Source organism: Salvelinus sp. IW2-2015, linkage group LG5, assembly GCF_002910315.2.
Source record: "Salvelinus sp. IW2-2015 linkage group LG5, ASM291031v2, whole genome shotgun sequence".
NCBI classification, from domain to species: Eukaryota; Metazoa; Chordata; class Actinopteri; order Salmoniformes; family Salmonidae; genus Salvelinus; species Salvelinus sp. IW2-2015.
The window spans coordinates 6,551,601-6,573,822 of record NC_036844.1 but is presented as its reverse complement, the minus strand read 5'-3'; the positions used below and the strand labels follow the sequence as shown (position 1 = coordinate 6,573,822).

The 22,222-nt window shown below is 41.7% G+C and overlaps 1 protein-coding gene across 2 annotated transcripts in view; it reads left to right on the top strand.

The window, feature by feature from the left end:
- The window catches only part of LOC111963844 (noelin-like), a 60,169-nt gene extending 43,723 nt beyond the window's left edge, over positions 1-16,446 (top strand). For both annotated transcript variants that reach the window (XM_023987394.3, XM_023987393.2), the window contains exons 4-6: positions 74-293; positions 5,969-6,075; positions 14,064-16,446. In XM_023987394.3, coding sequence (XP_023843162.1) covers positions 74-293; positions 5,969-6,075; positions 14,064-14,738 — 1,002 coding nt within the window. In that variant the 3' untranslated portion in view covers positions 14,739-16,446. The remainder of the gene's footprint in view (positions 1-73; positions 294-5,968; positions 6,076-14,063) is intronic.
- The last annotated feature ends 5,776 nt before the right edge of the window (positions 16,447-22,222 follow it).

The window sequence follows — 22,222 nt, the reverse complement described above, 5'->3', positions numbered from 1 at the left end:
TTGCTCTTTTGGAGTCTCTTCTTTTTTTGTCGCCAAGCATGACACTGAACCCAGCTTATTTTAATCCTTTCAGGCCATAAAAGCGAAAATGGAGGAGCTTAGGCCGTTGATACCAGTGTTGGAGGAGTACAAGGCCGATGCCAAATTGGTATTGCAGTTTAAGGAAGAGGTCCAGAATCTGACGTCAGTTCTAAGCGAGCTCCAGGAGGAGATGGGAGCCTATGACTACGAGGAACTCCACACCAGAGTGTCAAATCTTGAGGAGAGGCTCCGAGCATGCATGCAAAAATTAGGTAGGCGGAGAAAGTTTCTGACACACACTCACACGCTATGGCTGCGTTTACACAGGCAGACCAATTCAGATCTTTTGCCAATAATGGGTCTTTTGACCAATCAGATCAGCTCTTTTGCCRATAATTGGGCGAAATATCAGAATTGGGCTGTCTGTGTAAAACAGCCTTTGCACACTTCTATTGTTCATGGACAAGTTCTTTACAGTTTTAGACTAAAGTGAGAGCGTCAGGCACATATAGTACACACCTCAGAAACGTTCAACATCAAGGCGCACGATGTACGCAATGGATACACCTGAAAAGAAACACATAATCCTTTTTTTWAACACATTGGAACACACCTTAGCTTCTTTGGAGAACTCATGAGCAGACAAACTAGTACATACATTTTATCTGTGCATTATATCGATCTTCCACACAGGAGTTTCAAAACAMCTGTTTCTCAACATTCTATAGGCCCACCTTTGTTTAATCTCATTTTACACTGAGAAAGAAAACATGATCCCATATGTTTGCCTCAATCTAGCCAATGTGGTATAGGTGCATTTGATTGACAACATAGGTGAGTTGTATGCACAACCTACACCCAATTTAATGTGTGATTCACTTATTCATAAAGATATTCTGTCACACATGTGCTAAACACACACACATTACTCTCTGCAACATACACACTCTCACTCTCCCTCATTTTCTATTTCATGTTCCCTATCTCCCCCCCTTTATTTGACAGTGATGGCCCCCTGCTTACAGCCAGCACATGATTATTCGAGCACCGGTCGTGGTGTCTTCACTCACAGTTTGTGTCCTCAAAGGGCTCCCTTTTTCCTGTAACACCTATAGTGCGCTACTTTCGACCAGAGCTCTAAGGGCTCTCTGGTCAAAGTAGTGCACTATATTGGGAATAGTGTGCTATTTGGGATACACWCACAYATWKKGRRWAKWGTGYRMTWTKKGRSACACACACYGAGATCAATCCACATGCAAAGCCTCTTATCTATGTAGAGTTCTGTGCGGACGACGAGACACAACCGCAGGAGACAGTCCACCAAGTATACAGTAGTTACGAAAAAATGTAATCAAATGATTTTACCGTTTTTAAAAGGAAATTGCTAAAACATTCAATTGCTAAAACATTGTAAAATATTCCACTATCTCTGTCAGGTCCACATTGGGTAGACATCAATAGAAAGATAGGATCTATATTACTTCGTTTTTTATTTGATGACGGTTATTTTTCATTCCTTAAAAGTCAATAGTCTGATCTCTGCTCAGGCAGTAGCAGACAAACAGCCAGACAATGTTCTCTCTGCTCCCAGGCCTACTGTCTTTAGTCATCTTATTTAGCTAGGCTAGCCTGCCTGCCTAAGTACGCTAGGCTAGCCTGCCTAAGTATGCTGCAGAGCTGTCTGCCGAAATCATTTGACTAGTTCTTCAAAGTAGATCAGGCATACTTTCCACAAACTGTCTCCGTCACGCTCTCTCTTCATGGTGTTGTGTACTTTCCTCTCTCACGCGGTCTGTGTGTATCCAACGTAACGTAGCAGGCGTAAAAGTGTATCCTAGTGATGGGTTGTTCGGTCGCGAATGGCTCTTTTTGAACGGATCTTTTTGGTGAACGTYGGGAACCGAATCCCTTCTGTGAAAGAGCCGATCATTTGGCTACCTGATTTCCATACTTACTACTGCTTTTTGAACTCAGAACAATGTTTTTCTTCAGATAAGTTACAAAATAATTCAATAAAGAGGGTGAATCCTCACTGCAGAAACAATAAATAGTAGGGAGAGCGCATCAATCTGGTCCACGCCGATTTTGTCAGTGCCTAAAAACAAGCTGTCTAATAATTTGGCCAGGTAAAAAGAAGTTTACTTGCATTTCATGATSTGACATAATGGTAGCCTACCTTTTGGGCTTTACAATGGAGATTTGCATTTTTTTGATTGTTCTAGATCGTTTTTTTTTTTTTTTACAAAGAGCCTAATGAGCTGTCTCTTTTATGTGAACGGTGCCAAATGAGCCGGCTCACCGAAAAGACTCGGAATGTACATCACTAGTGTAAAAAAAACAGGCGCAATGGATTATGGTCAATGTAGTTAATTRCCATGTTTCTGCGCTGAACTAGGCTGAATATTTGCTTAATGACCAGACCAGTGTCCCACTCTCTCGTGAATGATTCGATTTCTCTCTAGAGAAACAGCGCGTTCGGCTCAGAAAAAAACATAACTAAATGGAATTTAAGTAATTGAACCGAAGTTGGTCAATTAGTTGTTTAATGACCTCCCCCAACAAAAAAAAAATATATATGTTGGTTAATCACTCAACACTTATGACAGGTCAGTCAGCATGGGACTGATACAGTAGTATACAGAGTGGTTATCACTTTCATCATCACATGTGCTTACAAGCACTTTTACACACACACACACACACACACACACACACACACCAACCACACACCACAGAGGAATGAAATGCGTGCCAAGAACACTGCACACACACACACACACACACACACACACACACACACACACACAGGCACTGAACGCATTTTGCAGCCACTCCCAGGAAACACAGGACACTCATACTCATTGGGACTGACCCTGAGCAGGGTAAACAAAAGAGAGAGAGGGGAGAGAATAAGAGATAAATAAAAATACTAAATAATAGAGCGACTGACAAAGAGAGAGAGCAACTCCGGAAAGAAGAGACATGAGGGAGTGATGGAGAGGGGCATAGGGAATGAGTGAGCATGGAGAAATAGTGAAGGAGAGTGGTAAAGGGAGAGAGAGAGAGCTAGAGAGAGAGAGGGAAGGTGAGTTAGAGCTAGATAGAGTGCGATAGAGAGAGAGACAGAGGGAGAGAGAGAGAGAGAGAGTGAGATAAAGAGAATGGATCGCTGAAGGCCTTTCCTTCAGGCTGTTTTGTGGCAGATCGAGTAACAGTACTGTGACGTTGGCGACACAATGGCCATCCATCACGGGGACATGGCATCTCACAGGGATATAATCAAATAAATAAATCATCCTGTAGTGCTCTGGGCTCCTGGCTCTGGTTGGGCCGGTGAGGTCCCTTGTTCTGCAGGACAGGGAGAACGTGCAGTAGCTCTTGTCAGACCTGGGTTTAAATACTAGTTGATATAATTTCAAATTCTTTAGCTGGGCTTGATTGAGCTAGAGTAGTTGCCAAAGTGCAAACCGCGCCCATCTGGCACTCCAGRCAGGCTAAAGCAAACACTATTTTTGGGTGAAAGATTTTAAATAGTATCTGAACCCAGGTCTGACTCCCGTGTGTGACATCACAGGGAGTGGAACGACACCATCACATAGTGATGGATAGAGCAGAAAGGCAATCTCACCTAGGTCCCCAGGCACCGACAGCTCTCTCTCTCTCATTCACTGCTACACCTAGCCCGGATATACCTACATCTCGCCCCCTATCACTGCTTCACATAGCCCCCAGACACTTACATCTTTCTCTATCACGCTCCTTCTCCCTCCCTCTCTCTCTCACACTYTCTTTTCTATTGTCTCTATATTTACACTCTTAGAAAAAAAAGGTGCTATCTACAACCTAAAAGGGTCCTTCGTCTGTCCCCATAGGAGAACACTTTGAAGAACCCTATTTGGTTCCAGGTAGAACTCTTTCCACAGAAGGTTCTACATGCAACCCAAAAGGGTTCAACCTGGAACCAAAAATGGGTTCTACCTGGAATCGAAAAGGATTATCCTATGGGGACAGCCGAATATCCATTTGGTACCCTTTTTTCTAAGTGTAAACATTACATCATTGCTATATCTTCCTCTTTATCACTGCTGTCCTTTCTCTTTCTCGCCTTCTGTTATTTCTCTCTGTCTCAGTAGACAATCCTCCTACTCTCTCCTATAGTCCTTCTTTCTGACCCCAGCTCACTATATAAAACCTAAAGGTGATAAAACCAGTCTTCTCTCTCTCTCTCTCTCTGAAATATCTCTGTTCCCTTCACACTAGGATCAGGCTGTTCCCTCTTTTATGTGTCCACGTTCATTCACTGATTCGMTAATCCTCAAATCATCATTCCATTCCACAATGACTGAGTGATGGTGTTTGGGTTATTTCAATGTTATAGTCTAGTAGTGATTTCCATTAGATTTCCCCTAGTCTAGCTCTGGTTGGCTGGAGCCATATTCAGGCCAAGAGGGGATTAGATTTGACCTGATGTGCATATTTCTCCCAGAGGTCCAGACCAAAAGGTCATCTAAAGATAGGAACGATTAGAGGAAATGAATAAAGAAATAAAGGTCCAGATTATTACTATAGTCTGGTACTCCCACTGAAGTGTTATGTAAGGGGCTGATGGTAGTGGTGCTTGTTTGCTCATGTGATGCCGTGTTTATCTCGCTGCTGCAGATGCTGAGGTGTCATAGTCACAGCAGTCATACACGTGAGGGCATGAACAAATAATACATATATACAGGAGCACACACACACACACACACACACACACACACACACACACACACACGCAGGGAACACACAGGAATGTGCACGTTGTACGCCAACCTCTCTACTTGATATGTGAACTGTTTTGTTTTATGTAACCAATGTGCTAAAACACACAAAGGGTCCAGTTTTCACATCAAAAACATTCAAAGTGTGACTGTGAAAAAAAGGAACAGAGTTGTCGCAGAAATTGTGAGAGATGACGATGGTCACGGGAGGGTGAAAGTAAAAGGAAAAGGAGGAGCAGACATCTGATCTGGATTCTATGACTCCGTCCTATAATTGCATTTCACAACCACTTTATTGCCAGAGAGAGAATGGGAAAAGGAGGGAGAGAGAGGGATAAAGGTATAGAGGGCAAGAGAAGGAGAGAGAGAGAAAGAGAGTGTATAGTTGGGGACGGGACCCGATAGCAAAAATAAAGATATATAGAGAAAATGAGACCTTTTAAATGTATAGATTTTTTTTGTTACCCATTAGCATACAAAACAAGTTCAGTGATATAAATAAACTCGTTTAAAAAAATGATTGAATTCACCTTTGCCTCGTCGAAGCAAAGTGTTAAGTCAATTTAACAAAATATTGCCTTTCAAATTAAGAAACAATAATGTCAGTGTGTTTGAGCTGTTTGCTCGTTAGCTGACATTAAGATCTAACCACAGAATCGAGGTTGTTCCCCATCTGTTTCAAAACAACAGCCCATTAGTCCAACTACCTGGCTGTCATCAGGGAGGGAGGCACAGCCGAAGCGTTCAGAGCTAGATATGTCAACTTCACATTAATTAACACCTCAATCAAGCCTAATTAACGATATGCTCAGCTCACACAGCTTAGAACAAATAGAAGCAGGAGCAACAGCACACTCCTACACGACTTGAATAACAATGAAATCTCTCTCTCTCCATCCCTCAGACACAAACACAAACAGAAGCACAGAATACCAAAGACCATTACAGTACCTTTATTCTCTCAGGATGGCAGGCAGATGGAGGGAACCAACATAGACACACACACAGCAATAAAATACACACATTCCATTCTCCTTTTGTGAATGAAGGCTACAGGTGCATGTTTTGTAAAGGATGTTATAATGTAGACAATAGAAATCATACAGATGTGCCCGTGAATGCTGAATCTATGAGAAGTAGATGTTGTATCTATGAGAGGTATTTCTATGTCCGCTATTCCTTCACAGCATGTGGGAAGTTGACGGGCATCAGCGATCCTGTCACCATCAAGACGTCTGGATCCAGGTTCGGATCCTGGATGACCGACCCTGCAGCACCGGAGGGAGATACACGGGTAAGACACAGACAATCAATCAAATTTATTTAGAAAGCCGGTAGGGTAGGAAACACATTTCAATATATGATATCTACCAGTAAATGCTGACTAAGGCAACAATGGATATGCAACCAGGTATTGAAAAAGTTTAGTCCGAAGTGTTGATTAGTAGGCTATTTGTGATGCGCAATTGTCCTGATGCACTGTTTGCATCAGGGGCGTAGACATGGATGGGCCTGGGTGGATAGAGGCCCACCAACTGGGGAGCCAGGCCTTTACAGCCCCACCCAATCAGATTGATGTGGTTTAAGCATTGTTGTGGACTTAGACCAACATTTTTTGAAAATCTGAAAAAGCTATAGAAAGACAAACAAAATACCATAGGAAAACATAGGATCTTTCACGCAGGGTGCCTTTCCATTGCTGGGCGGGCCGTTTGGGAATTTTCTGGCAAAATTAGAGTATACCCACTTCTCCAGGCATCACTACACCACTGCATAGGGCCGATGGAAAGACAGTCACACACAGCATGATGTTAAAGGAWAAGCAGTCCATAAACCTCRACATAATAAGCCAGTAGGTCGCAATCATAAGAATACAAAAACACAACCATTAAGTATTTCCCAATCTAAATGTACAACTATTACTTACCATTGCAAAAAACACATTTCACTTTTAGTACACAAAGTAACCAGTGAACTAAAGTTTAAAGTGGACGGCCTCCTGAGTAGCGCAGCAGTGCTAGAGGCGCCACCACAGATCCGGGTTCGATCCCAGGTTGTGTCGCAGCCGGCCGCGACCGGGAGACCCATGAGGCAGCGCACAATTGGCTGTGTGTCGTCTGGGTTAGGGGAGGGTTTGGCCGGCTGGGATGTCCTTATCCCATCATGTTCTAGCGGCTCCTGTGGCGGGCCTGGCCGCCAGTTGGATGGTGTTTCCTCCGACACGTTGTTGCGGCTGGCTTCCGGGTTAAGCGAGCAGTGAGTCAAGAAACAGTGCGGCTTGGCATACTGACTGTTACTTTTGATTTTGACCCCCCCTTTGTTCAGGGACACATTACTCCATTTCTGTTAGTCACATGTCTGTGGAACTTGTTCAGTTTATGTCTCAGTTGTTGAGTCTTGTTATGTTCATGCAAATATTTACACATGTTGAGTTTGCTGAAAATAAACACAGTTGACAGTGAGAGGACGTTTTTTTTTTGCTGAGTTTATGTAGCAAACTAAAAACACGGAGCTTAATGTTAGCTACTGTAGATAGCTAGCTAGCTGCTAGGAGGAATTCATGCCATTGGAGGAGTGGGTGAGTGACTGACTCCCCCCCCCCTTGTTTTTTGGTGGCTATACACAGCTAGAGATGCAGGTGTCATTTTGTTAGCTAGCAAGAACTTGAACGACTGTTATCCAGTTAGCATATCTCTTGCGTTCGCAAATTCACTGTGGCTATCTACTCCGATTTCAGAGCACTCTCGTCTGAGTGTGCCAGAGCGCAGAACAACTGGTTAATTTTCGAACGCGCAACATCCACTGAGTATGTGTCAATAAATGTGTCAATAAACATCGGCCCCAAATTTTTTTTTGTCAAGAACGCTCCAGATAACATGTAAACAGCCTAACCAGCTCTGCTAAGATGAGTAAAATAGTCAGTAAGGTGTCTGGAAGTAGCTAGCTAGCAAGCTAGACAACTTTAGCCAGTTAGCTTGGGTGCTTGGTTGGGGACAAGAAGGCATCGGCAGGCAAGCTGCAGAAGGACGAGGAGGCTACAATTTCCCATTGTTTATCATTGGAATTTTGACAGTCAGCTAGCTGAAAAAGTTTGAGAGGGTTTATCTAATGTTCCTTCGTTAGATTTCGCTCATCTTGCTCTGGCTAGCATTAGTTATTGATCTTGTTGTTGTTGATGATGTGCATAACAGAGAGAGAGAGAGAGAGACTACCTTTTCATGGTTGTTTGATCAATAGGACTGTAAAATTCCCAAATGTTAGAGGAATCCTGTGGTGTTTACATACAGTATTTGCAGAAATCCATTCACGTGTATTTTGTGGCTTTTAGTGAATGCGTTCTATTGATCTAAAGTCACACTGTTGTAACTGCCTGTAAACACACAGTCCAGTTCAAAGTGAATGATGGCAGATGTGACAAATGGCTTTTTTGTATAAAGGCCTACTGTAGCTCTGATTGGCTATTGCGCACCTGCCTGTGTAAACTCTGGTCCTGGACAAGACAGATGTTTTTATTTTGTTTTATTTACTGCAGTGTCTATTAATTGTCCAAWCGCAAGGCCGCTTTCCCACTCTATGATACTATAAMATTTTCACAAATGCCTTAATTCTATGAATTTATGAAATCGTGAAAATGACCATATTTAAGTGATCGCTTATCAGAAAATGTTTTTAAAGTGTCATATTCTTCCTGGGAGTGTACTGTATATGAACATTTTAAAAAGATTTAATGTTGCTAAACTGCTTTCAGTTTCACTTAAAATGCAACAATGTTTCACAAACATAGCTTCTGATGGACTAGCCAATGGTTGACTTAGCTAGCTAGATTTATCTCCCCAGAGACCAGCAGTGTTAACCCTTTSCTTTCCAGCARAAACTGAAGAGATTAAATCAGAGCGTTATTGAAAATATTATTATAATTATTGATTATTATTATAATCATTMATTTATAAATCCTTAGCCCTTCTCTGAATGCGCAGAAGGCCCATTGTTCCCCACTGTGTTTGGGTTAGTAATGATTTGTAGAGTGGCTCTATTTCCCCCAGAATGCATTTGTTCACTATTCTGAATGTCTAAAGAATCCAYATGTTGTTCTGAAATATGAACACAGAAATACTGGACTTTTTTAACTCTTATTATGTGTTGATTTGACAAAATAACAATCATGGTCTTGAATTGGACTCGCATTTTCCTGGTCTCGGTCTTGACTCGGTCTCGCTTTAGGTGGTCTCGACACAATACTGTCTGAGACACACACACACACAAACACATACAGACACACACACACAGACACAGGCACAAACATATAGTATATATACACACACACACACACAAACACACACACACTTCAGCCATCCATCAACATGGAAAGTCCAGCTCCATTAAGGTAATGAGTTCATGACCTTGGTACTGTGTTTCACTCCTGTTGCTACTGGAAGATCAGACTAAGTGCTTGACAACATTGCATTACCCTCACTCAGATCATGCACACACACACACACACACACACACACATTTGTTTTACTATCCTTGTGGGGACCAAACAATTGATTCCTATTCAAAAGCCTATTTTCCCTTAAACCTAACACGAAACAAAAACCGGCTGCACGCGTGCGCCATCGTGCATCAATTTATTTTGTCCCCCACACCAAGCGGGATCACAACACGCAGGTTAAAATATCAAAACAAACTCTGAAACAATTACATTAATTTGGGGACAGGTCGAAAAGCATGAAACATTTATGGCAATTTAGCTAGCTAGCTTGCACTTGCTAGCTAATTTGTCCTATTTAGCTAGATTGCTGTTGCTAGCTAATTTGTCCTGGGATATAAACATTGAGTTCTTATTTTACCTGAAATGCACAAGGTCCTCTACTCCGACAATTAATCCACACATAAAACGGTCAACCGAATCGTTTTTAGTCATCTCTCCTCCTTCTAGGCTTTTTTTTCTCTGGACTTAATATTGTGATTGGCAACTTTCATAAATTAGGTGCATTACCGCCACCGACCTCGTTCATCTTTCAGTCACCCACGTGGGTATAACCAATGAGGATATGGGAGAGGCAGGACTTGCAGCGCAATCTGCGTCACAAATAGAACTGACTTTCTATTTTAGCGCTTGGTAACGCAGACGCTCGTTGGCGCGCGCGAGCAGTGTGGGTGCAATAATTGAATAATATAGATTTCTAAATTTATTTTGCAATCCTAATCCTAATCCTGATTCTTAACCTAACCTTAACGCCAAACCCCTAACCATAACTATAACCCTAAACCTAACCCGAACCCTAACTCCCAAGCCAAAAATTGCATTTTTCCTTTTGGGGACAGGCAAAATGTCCCCACTTGTCCAGATTTTCCTTGTTTTACTATCCTTGTGAGGACTTCTGATCCCCACAAGGATAGTAAAACCAAAAACACACACACACTTCATTACCCTCACTCAGATGACATCATTAATGTCGCTGAGTTGAGGTGACCAGGCTGTTGAAAGCCCTGACACACCCACACACCTGTCTGTCTGTCTGTCTGTCTGTCTGTCAGTCAGTCGGTCTGTTGTTCTTCTACTAAGCTCTCCTGGGCTGGTCATCTGTTGAAAAAATAAAAAGGCGAGACATTCATTACTGAAACACATTCAAATTCAAATGCAGAGGATACATCTGTGTGGTTTTCACCTTAGCCCAGACGGCTAGGTCACTAATGAAGGGAGGGTGTCAGCGAAGATGTTTATACAGTATGTCAGCCAAGATGTTTTCTTTAAAACATACACATGATTCTTTCATAGTCTTACTCATGTGTACATCAATGTGATTTGCACATTTCATTATTAAGTCATATGTGGGTATCCTTGCWATTGCTCTTTACCCATGGTTTTTCTGTGTAACGTTTAGGGTTGGGGAGTAACAGATTACATGTAATCCGTCACATGTAATAACTGATTACAAAAATTCTAAAGATAATCCATTACGTTACCAGCAAAAATATTGTAATCGGATTACAGATACTTTTGAAAAACGATATGATTGCTTCTAGATTTACTTTTAAATTCAGAAACGATGTTTGCGAAAACCAAATATTTTGACACCTTTTTGTTTTCTCAATGACATTCAAATCAGCATTGRTAAAAATGKCMGAGTTTAAATTTGTTCCACCTGAGCGAGTCTGACCACAAATCAGAGACCACTATGATGACAAACCAAATGTGTTTTGATGGATCACAGGAAAAGAGCAGGAATCGGCTTTTGTAGGCTACAGTCCAAGCTACAGTATGTTTTCAAATGATGTGACTGCTGTCAGCGTTCAAAGATTATACATCCAACTTGAATAAACGCTTGAAGATATGGACTAGAGCAGTGGTGTAGCGTACTGGCAATACGGATGRCTTATTATTGATATTTACATGAATCACACCGCTTCTCTCTCATCTGCGATTTACGGATTTTGGTTGTTGTGGATGGCTGTTCACAAATGTATATGTGTATTAAATGTACGAAGTTTAAACTGCGACCAGTGGACCGCCAGTGAGAAATGTGATCTTGCAGATCCCAGCCTGTGGAATAAAAGTTCCTCCCCTCTAAACTCCTCTGTGATATTGTAGTCCAGCGCAATGAATGCAGGAGCTATGGATTCAAGGACTGACCATCCATGATACAACATTTTATATTTAATTATGTTTTGAGGCTATAAAGTGGTTGTTTACATTTACAAGCTTATATTTGGGGTTCTGATGGGGTACAACAGTTGAACTAAGCTAATGGGGCATTTATAAGTTATATTCTTCAGGAATCAATGGGTACATATCATTAATATTTAAGTGAAAAAATGTATGTAGCAACTAAATATTGCCACTTTAAGGGGAAAGTAATCTGATTACKTTACTGAGTTTGGGTAATSCAAAGGTTACGTTACTGATTACAATTTTGAACAGGTAACTGTAACGGATKACATTTAGAAAGTTACCTACCCAACCCTGGTAACGTCGGACCATGCACTATAAAACCGGATAAGTTTTGGCTTCTCAAACATTTTGAGGATACCAAATATCTTGTGGTGGAGGAATCMTAATTAGCTCGGTAATATAGATAATTAAGATGTCTTATCTGCATAATATGCTTATATAATTGAACTGTTGAACWCTTGTGATTAGAATGTATCCCTTCGGACTCTGGTGTTGGCAGTTGCACTTCCTCCCTCATATGGGCCTCAGTCACCTGGGGTCCAGCGAGGGTAGGAGTCAGGCTTGTCTATCACATGTCCCTGGTGCTATGCAGAATATCGGAAAGATAAGARGACAGGAGGGAACATTGTCTTCATGTGTGAATGTCTTTACCTATTTTAAACCATGTGAAGGGATGGCTTGATTCATGGGKAACCAATTACTTGTCTCCRCGATGTCTGTGCGCCAGTCACTTCCTCCTTTGGCCTTAGGGGAGATAAGGTCTGAGACAAGATGTATGGGGTAGTGTCTGGAACYATTGTACGTCATCTCTGATGTTGCACTTATCCTGGGATAGTGTATGACCCAGAGGCTCACTCCCCTCAGGACTTTACAATTGATTTATGCCATAGAATGAGTTGGTGTTTCTGTACTGTGAAGTACCAGGGACGAGATCTTAGGGGCCCAACTCTGTACAATAAAAATAGTCTTCATAACAAATGCTATCTGGCTGGGGGGTACTCCTTTCTCACCTTGTGACCCATTCCATACATCTGTTGTTTGTCATGTAGACTACGAGCTGTCTCTTATACACATCTAGATGTGTATAAGAGACAGGTATATTATATAGTTTTCATGTTATTAAATCATGGAAACTTACCACGCTGTACATTGGTCCTCCGATCCTTCTCGCCTCTCCTTGTCCGATGAGGAGGACGAAATAGACTGCCGTTACAACAATAAAAATAGTCTTCATAACAAATGCTATCTGGCTGGGGGGGTACTCCTTTCTCACCTTGTGACCCATTCCATACATCTGTCTGTCATGTAGACTAAGAGGGTGTATCTGCTAGAAAACATATTTTGCATACTTTGTATGTCAGAGCTACTCTCCACAACACTCAAGGGCGTTGAGTCGACCAGCCTCATTATTGTAGAAGCAATTACTCTATGCTCCCTTATTAATAAGGTTTGAATAAAGTAATATCCTCATTGCATTTACATTTACATTTAAGTCATTTAGCAGACGCTAATTGGTGATTGACCTTGTCTCTCCTCATTATTGATTAGAATTTCCATGACAACCAAACAAAAATAAGTTAAGAAACTTAAATAGCTGAAGTGAGTAGTACTACTTTCATATGAGWAAAGCAAATGCAGTTTTTTGAGTAAGGTATACTTAAATGTAACGCCCCCACTAAGCCACACCTCCAATAATTTCCCAGTGTGCCTTGCCTTTTCTATTGAATTGTAGAGATACAACCCATGAATGCATTTGTTAGTGACAGTAACATGGTTGTTGAATTCGAAAATGTTCAATCCTGTGGCCTTCACTAAGTGAGTTTGTAGGCTAATGGTATCATTATTATTGAATCATTACATGTATCATAAGGCTCTATACAGTGGCCAGAAACTCATAGTCTATAGGCTGTATCAGGCCTGCAAGTAGGGTTGGAAAATTCCACAAACATTCCAGTAATTTTACAATGTGCTGCTTGTGAGTGGCAAGGTGGTGTGAGAGTGTATGAGACAGTAAGGCAAGATAAAGTAGCTTAGTGGGACCGGAAAATATGTGCTATGTATCGTTTACATCTGTGAGACCACGTGTAATGTGTTCTAATAGTACCAGGAAGACAGATTAGATGTGATTGATCACAACAGAGAGGTCCTTTCTTTCTTTCTTTTTCTTTCTTTTGTTCTTTCTTTTGTTCTTTCTTTCTCTCTCTCTTCTCCAAGAGCCATAGGGAGAATGCAGCTGAGACGAGCATTTTATCCGGAATGATCCGCATTATTCCCAAGAGGCTCATTCCCGATCCCGGCCTGACGCCGCCTGCAGCTGCCTGTCATTCCTGACTGTTTGTATTCACAATCTCGTCTTGGTCTGCTCCGTCAGGAGGCAGGAACACTGCTTCCCGCTCCGCTCGGAACTGAGGCTCCGATTTAATGAGGCTTTCTGTGAGCCACACGTTTATATGGCCCCCATCTACATAATGGTGCACTGAGGAGTTTGATATGAGGGTTTTAAAAGGACTGCAGGGTGTGTTTTATCTTGTTTGTATTATAAGGTTGCTTCTGACTCTGCGTTAATGTTTCCCCTGTTCTTCCTTCTCATCTGTTCTGTCTGTTAGGTGTGGTACATGGATGGTTACCACAACAACCGCTTTGTGCGGGAGTACAAGTCCATGGCGGACTTCATGACGACGGACAACTTCACGTCTCACCGYCTCCCCCACCCGTGGTCCGGTACAGGTCAGGTGGTCTACAACGGCTCCATCTACTTCAACAAGTTCCAGAGCCACGTCATCATCAAGTTCGACTTCAAAACCTCCACCATCAGCAAGTCCCGGCAGCTGGACAATGCCGGCTACAACAACATGTATCACTACGCCTGGGGCGGCCACTCCGACATCGACCTCATGGTGGACGAGGGCGGGCTGTGGGCCGTCTACGCCACCAATCAGAACGCRGGGAACATCGTGATCAGCAAGCTGAATCCCAGCACGCTGCAGATCATCAAGAGCTGGACCACCAACCACCCCAAGAGGAGCGCCGGCGAAGCCTTCATGATCTGCGGTACTCTCTATGTCACCAACGGCTACTCTGGAGGGACCAAGGTGTACTACGCCTACAGCACTAACTCCTCCACGTACGAGTACATAGACATCGCCTTCCAGAACAAGTACTCCCATATCTCCATGCTTGACTACAACCCTCGGGACCGTGCGCTCTACGCCTGGAACAACGGACACCAGGTTCTGTACAACGTCACACTGTTCCACGTCATCAGCTCACAGGAACTGTAACCACAGAGGCAGGACTATATACAACATAATATATCCACACAATAGAAAGAGAGAGATCATCCTATATATGAACATATATCTATGAGAGACTTTATGGAAAGAGTATCATATATAGTATATCGTAAGACTGTACTACGAGAGATTCAATTAAACGTGACTGGAACTGCAACGTAGATGAATGTGCTATAGTCTATTGGAATTAAAAAGATAACTGTTTGCTAAAAAGGAAAGGAACATGATACATCTAGAGTTCAAAATGATATATTGGACTGGAAAGAACAGATGCCAAATAAACATCACGCCTTTTTTAATAATGAATAGTAACTATCGTAGAAGATTGTCTTTGTGGCTCTGTGTCTGTCTCTGGATGTACTGTACCTCCTTCCTCCTTCCTGGACTTATCTCAGGGTCAGGGAGGTCCTAGCAATGGACTATGGGATTGGTTATTAACTGTTTGCCAACCAGGACCCCCTGGCCCCTCAGACAGAGAGGGAGAACCTCGCCCCTCGAACAGATAAGGGGAAAACAGAGGAGAACCTGGTCAAATGTTTAGAACTAGGACATTATTTGGAGAACTGTGGGAAGAACCAGGATATTATGTCCAGAAGACCACTGAGCCTATGACCACAGTCTGTCACACACACTTGTATCCATTCAGTAGCAAATAAAGAAGTCTGTAAACAAGTAAACAACAACAACATCAACATCCATGAGAAGACCTGGGCCTGTATTCACCAAGAGTCTCRGAGTAGGAGTGCTGATCTAGGATCAGGTCCCCTCTCTTATGCGTTATGTTTGAAGGGCAAATCTGATCCGAAATCAGCACTCACTTTTTGAATACAGTCCCTGACTGCTGGGGCGAACTGTTGTATTGTACAAGAAGAAGGCCGGGATTCAATCGGAGCCGTGTAGTAACGCACTTGACATTTAAAGGTAAATTGATTGAGCCAACATCTGCAGCGTTTACGTAGACGCAACCGCCGCGAACTTTGCCTTTAAACGCCGAATTGTCGACTGCGCTAAGACGCGCCTATTGGATTGAATCCCGTTTGAAGACTCTCCTGTGTTTGTGACTCCGTGTGAAACAGCCTTGATTTGCATGCGTGTTTTTTTTACCATTCGGGTCTGCTACCTTCTGAATGTCGTTTTGCTGTATTATGCTATACCTATAGAAGGATTTGGGAATTTCAGGGGAGGGGAGTTACAAAGCTGTTTGCTTTTTCACTTGTTTGTTTTTAGAATGTTTTTTTTCTTCCAATCAGAGAATTTTTTCCGGGGGGGGGTAATGTTGTTGTATCACCCCCTAACTGTTGGCACCGGCTTTGCTTCTCTGTCTGTGTTTAGTTGGAACATGCGTGGGAGAACCCTAGCTCATATCCAGTTTATATATTTCAGAAGATTAGAAAATAATAGAATGTATCACGTAATATATCCAGGAGACCTGTGCTCAGTCCTATGGCTTCAACTTAATCATCATCAGCCTATTGTTTGAAGTATCCCTCTTAGTCGAGGGTAATGRTGTTAAATGTATATCTCCCCTCCCACCCACCTAGCAAAGAATAATGCTGTTTAAATGTAAATCACATCGCAGAGGACAATGGCTTTTCACTCTTTTTGCGCTTTTGCTGGACGTGTGTTGTACCTGAGATGAGATAGTTAATGATTTGTGTCAATAAACAGAGAATCTTTGTTCCGAGCTGATGCCTCACACAGTTTGAATGACAAATTATTGATCGCCATGGAGCCACAAAGGGGGAATTGAAGAGCCACACAGAACCACAGGTTGCAGACCCCAGGTTATGGCTGCTGTTTCTGTGCAGGTGACTGACTGCAAGACCACCTCATGGGTCTTACTCTAAAGTCATGTTTTTTTGAGTGTATTCTGCTTCAGATAAAAGTTAAAGAAAGATTATTCCCTAAATGTAGATCATTTACAGTATATAATTTCCTGTATGTGGACAGGTTTTCAGAATCAGTGGTGGGGAGTAGTGAACCACATGTAGTTCAACTAGTAATTTAACTACATTTTGCAGTAGCTTGGTGGTAGTTGAASTACATTCAAATCTTKTTAGTRTTTTCAGTAGTTGACTACTTTTCTGCCATGTTAGCGGTGTACTTAACTACTGGAACTACAAAGTACTTTTTTTGCAGAAAGAAAAGAAAGTCAGAACTGCCTTATACTCACTTGAAAAATTGTTTTCGTGTTTAATAGACTACATTACCCATTCTGTAACCATCTGACTCCAGAGTGAACTGTTCTTGCAATTTGTGGTCTGACATTTTTTTATAAACATTTCGTTGCATCACAAAGTGGGATTGAAATAGATTAGCGATTTYTTTTCATTTGATCTACCCAAAAAAGACAATTCTACACATTTTTACAAATGAATAAAAATTATACAACTAAATATAGGTGTTGCATAAGTATTCACCCCCCTTGTTTAGGTAAGCCTAAATAAATTCACGAGTAAAATTTGGGCTCTGTGAAATAATAGGGGTTGACATGATTTTTGAATGACTAACCCTTCCTCTGTCCCCCATGCATACAACATCTTTAAGGTACCTCGGTCAATCATTGCATTTCAAGCACAGATTCRACTACAAAGACCAGTAAGCTTTCRAAAGGCTCATAATGAAGGGCAGTGATTGGTAGATGGGTAACAATAACAAATCAGACATTGACCATCTGTTTAAGCAGAGGTCAAGTTAATAATTATGCTTTYGATTATGTATTAAACCWCCCRGACACATCAAAGATACAGTCGTCTTTCTGAACTGAGCTGCAGGACAGGAAGGAAACAGCTCAAGGATGTCACCATGATTTTAAAACMGCTACGGAGTTCAATGGGTGTGATGRGATAAAACTGAGGATGSATCCAMAACATTGTAGTGACATCTCAAACATGACCTAAATGACAGAGTGAAAAGAAGAATACAAATATACAGAATAAAAAATACTCAAATAAATGCATCCTGTATGCAATAAGGCACTAAAACAACTCTGAAAAAAAACTGGGAAAGGAATACACTTTTTGGCCTAAATACAAAGCCTTATGTTTCGGGCAAATCCAACACAATACATCAGTGACTAACTGCCTCCTTATTTTCAAGGTGGTAGATGCATCATGGTATGGGTATACTTTATATTGGCAAAGACAGGAGTTTTTCAGGATAAAAAGTCATGGGGTGGAGCTAAGCACAGGCAAAATCCAAAAGTGAAACTTGCTTCAATCTGCTTTCCACCAGACACTGGGATAAGGATAATAACCTACAACACAATGCCAAATCTACATTGGCGTTGCTAACCAAGAAGACAGTGAATGTTCCTGAGTGGCCAAGTTACAGTTTTGACTTAAATCTGGTTGAAAATAGCTGTCTACACATGATCCCGAACACCTTGACAGAGCTTGAAGAATTTAGAAAAGAATAATGGGCAAATATTGAACAATCCCGGTCTGCAAAGCTCTTAGAGACTTACCCAAGAATTACACACAGCTGTAATTGCTTCCAAAGGTGATTCTAACATATATTTACTCAGGGGGTTGAATAATTATGTAATCCAAGTATATTTGTGTTTTATGTTTAATCCATCTTTTTTTTAAATTATTTTTTCTTCCACTTTCACATTACAGATTATTTTGTGTTGATCATTGACAAAAAAAATGAGAATGACCTCCATTTTAATCAAATTAAATGTAAAGAAATCCAAGGGGGTGAATACATTGATGCCCACTGAAGATATGACATTTTTTCACAAAGTAGCTTTGATGTACTGAACTACTTTTTCAAAGTAACTTTAGTTAAATTAATTAAACTATATTTTTCATAAGGGTGTATCTCGACGTCTTCCCGTTTGAAGTAATTGGTAGCTTGGTAAACTATATTTTCAGAGTAGCTTCCCCAGCACGGGTTCAGAATGGCGGATTAGACTTCCTGTGCACTATCTGCTTGCCTGTAGGTCACAATCACAACACTGTGGGAGAACACTAGTCCCTTAAAATGCTAATYTCCCAAACATCATTACCGTTAAGTGTCATAATTAAGTTATCAGACGTCTAACATCAAACATCACAAAGCACAATGTAACCCATTAAAAATAGTATTTATTTTAAGCATCTTTTTTTATTTCACAGTGGGCTCCCAGCCATTCCAGATAGCTAAAAAGCCTGCTCCCTTTCATAGTAGCTTACCATTTTTTTTATTTTTTATTTGTAATAAGAAATTATTCGTTTCCACATTGTTGGAATAATAAATGAGAGTGATTCTTGCTAGGAGATCAAAYGTTCACAGGGACTGGTAAGGATTGTTCATGTTTCCTTCCTCAGCATAAGTATTTCTCAACAATCTGTTGAGTCTCCTTAAAATGGGTCAAATCAAATCTCTTGTGGAGATAAAATACTTTGGTGTAAAGTGACTTTGGTGTAAAGTTATCCAAGTCTACCATTCTCACTCTCTGCCTCTATTGCTCTCTTTCCCTCTCTCTATCAAACTCCTCTCACTCTCCCGATCTTGTTTGATTTCTCTGCCCGTCTCCATATAGCTCCTCTTTCTCTACCTCCTTCTGTATTTTGCCTCCAACCCTTTCTCTCCCCTCTCCCTGTTTAACCCTCTTTCTCTCTCCCCTTCCTCTTCCTGTCCACTCTCTCCCCTCTCCATCCTTCAGCCATTCTCTCTCCCCTCCCTCTTCCTGTCCACTCTTTCCCCTCTCCATCCTTAAGCCATTCTCTCTCCCCTCCCTCTTCCTGTCCACTCTTTCCCCTCTCCATCCTTCAGCCATTCTCTCTCTCTCAATTCAATTTCAATTTAAGGGGCTTTATTGGCATGTATGTTTACATTGCCAAAGCAAGTGAAATAGATAATAAACAAAAGTGAAATATCCAATAAAATATCAAGTAATTTCAAATGTTATGTTATGTCTATATTACAGTTGTGGCCAAARGTTTTGAGAATGACACAAATATTAATTTTCACAGTCTGCTGCCTCAGTTTGTATGATGGCAATTTGCATATACTCCAGAATGTTATGAAGAGTGATCAGATGAATTGCAATTAATTGCAAAGACCCTCTTTGCCACGCAAATGAACTGAATCCCCCAAAAACATTTCCACTGCATTTCAGCCCTGCCACAAAGGACCAACTGACTTCATGTCAGTGATTCTCTTGTTACATTACATTTACATTTAAGTCATTTAGCAGACGCTCTTATCCAGAGCGACTTACAACAGTTGTTAACACAGGTGTGAGTGTTGACGAGGACAGGGCTGGAGATCACTCTGTCATGCTGATTGAGTTTGAATAACAGACTGGAAGCTTCAAAAGGAGGGTGGTGCTTGGAATCATTGTTCTTCCTCTGTCAACCATGGTTACCTGCAAGGAAAMWCGTGCCGTCATCATTGCTTTGCACCAAAAGGGCAGGCAAGGATATTGYTGCCAGTAAGATTGCACCTAAATCAACCATTTATCGGATCATCAAGAACTTCAAGGAGAGTGRTTCATTTGTTGTGAAGAAGGCTTCAGGGCACCCAAGAAAGTCCAGCAAGGACCAGAACCGTCTCCTAAAGTTGATTTAGCTGCGGGATCGGGGCACCACCAGTACAGAGCTTGCTCAGGAATGGCAGCAGGCAKGTGTGAGTGCATCTGCACGCACAGTGAGGCGAAGACTTTTGGAGGATGGCCTGGTGTCAAGAAGGGCAGCAAAGAAGCCACTTCTCTCCAGGAAAAACATCAGGGACAGACAGATATTCTGCAAAAGGTACAGGGATTGGACTGCTGAGGACTGGGGTAAAGTCATTTTCTATGATGAATCCCCTTTCCGATTGTTTGGGGCATCCGGAAGAAAGCTTGTCCGGAGAAGACAAGTGAGCGCTACCATCAGTCCTGTGTCATGCCAACAGTAAAGCATCCTGAGACCATTCATGTGTGGGGTTGCTTCTCAGCCAAGGGAGTGGGCTCACTCACAATTTTTCCTAAGAACACAGCCATGAATAAAGAATGGTACCAACACATCCTCCGAGAGCAACTTCTCCCAACCATCCAGGAACAGTTTGGTGACGAACAATGCCTTTTCCAGCATGATGGAGCACCTTGCCATAAGGCAAAAGTGATAACTAAGTGGCTCAGGGAACAAAACATCGATATTTTGGGTCCATGGCCAGGAAACTCCCCAGACCTTAATCCCATTGAGAACTTGTGGTCAATCCTCAAGAGGCGGGTGGACAAACAAAACCCCACAAATTCTGACAAACTCCAAGCATTGATTATGCAAGAATGGGCTGCCATCAGTCAGGATGTGGCCCAGAAGTTAATTGACAGCATGCCAGGGTGGATTGCAGAGGTCTTGAAAAAGAAGCGTCAACACTGCAAATATTGACTCTGCATCAACTTCATGTAATTGTCAATAAAAGCCTTTGACACTTATGAAATGCTTGTAAGTATACTTCAGTATTCCATAGTAACATCTGACAAAAATATCTAAAGACACTGAGGCAGCAGACTTTGTGAAAATGTATATTTGTGACATTCTCAAAACTTTTGGCCACGACTGTACTGTACAGTGTTGTAATTATGTGCAAATAATTAAAGTACAAAAGGGAAAATAAGTAAACATAAATATGGGTTGTATTTACAATTGTGTATGTTCTTCACTGGTTGCCCTTTTCTTGTGGCAACAGGTCACAAATCTTGCTGCTGTGATTGCACACTGTGCAGCTCAGTTTCCACCTCATTTTGTGGGCAGTGTGCACATAGCCTGTCTTCTCTTGAGAGTCAGGTCTGACTTCGGCGGCCTTTCTCAATAGCAAGGCTATGCTCACTGAGTCTGTACATAGTAATTTCCTTCAGTTTGGGTCAGTCAAAGAGGTCAGGTATTCTGCCACTGTGTACTCTCGGTTTAGGGCAAAATAGCATTCTAGTTTGCTGTGTTTTTTTGTAAATTCTTTTCCAATGTGTCAAGTAATTATCTTTTTGTTTTCTCATGATTTTGTTGGGTCTAATTGTGTTTCTGTCCTGGGGCTCAGTGGGGTGTGTTTGTGTTTGTGAACAGAGCCCCAGGACCAGCTTGCTTAGGGAGCTCTTCTCCAGGTTCATTTCTCTGTAGGTGATGGCTTTGTTATGGAAGGTTTGGGATTCGCTTCCTTTTAGGTGGTTGTAGAATTTAACGGCTCTTTTCTGGATTTTGATAATTTGCTGGTATCGGACTAATTCTGCTCTGCATGCATTATTTGGTGTTTTACATTGTACACATGTCACGTTCGTCGTCCTCCTCATCTGAGGAGGAGTAGTAAGAAGGATCGGAGGACCAAAATGCAGCGTGATGATTATCCATTTTAATTAGAAAACTTGAAAACAAAGAACAAAACAATAAACGGACAAACGAACGAAAACGCAACAGTCCCGTATGGTGACATACAAAAAGACCACAGAAACAGAAACAATCACCCACAACCCACAATACAAAACAGGCTACCTAAATATGGTTCCCAAT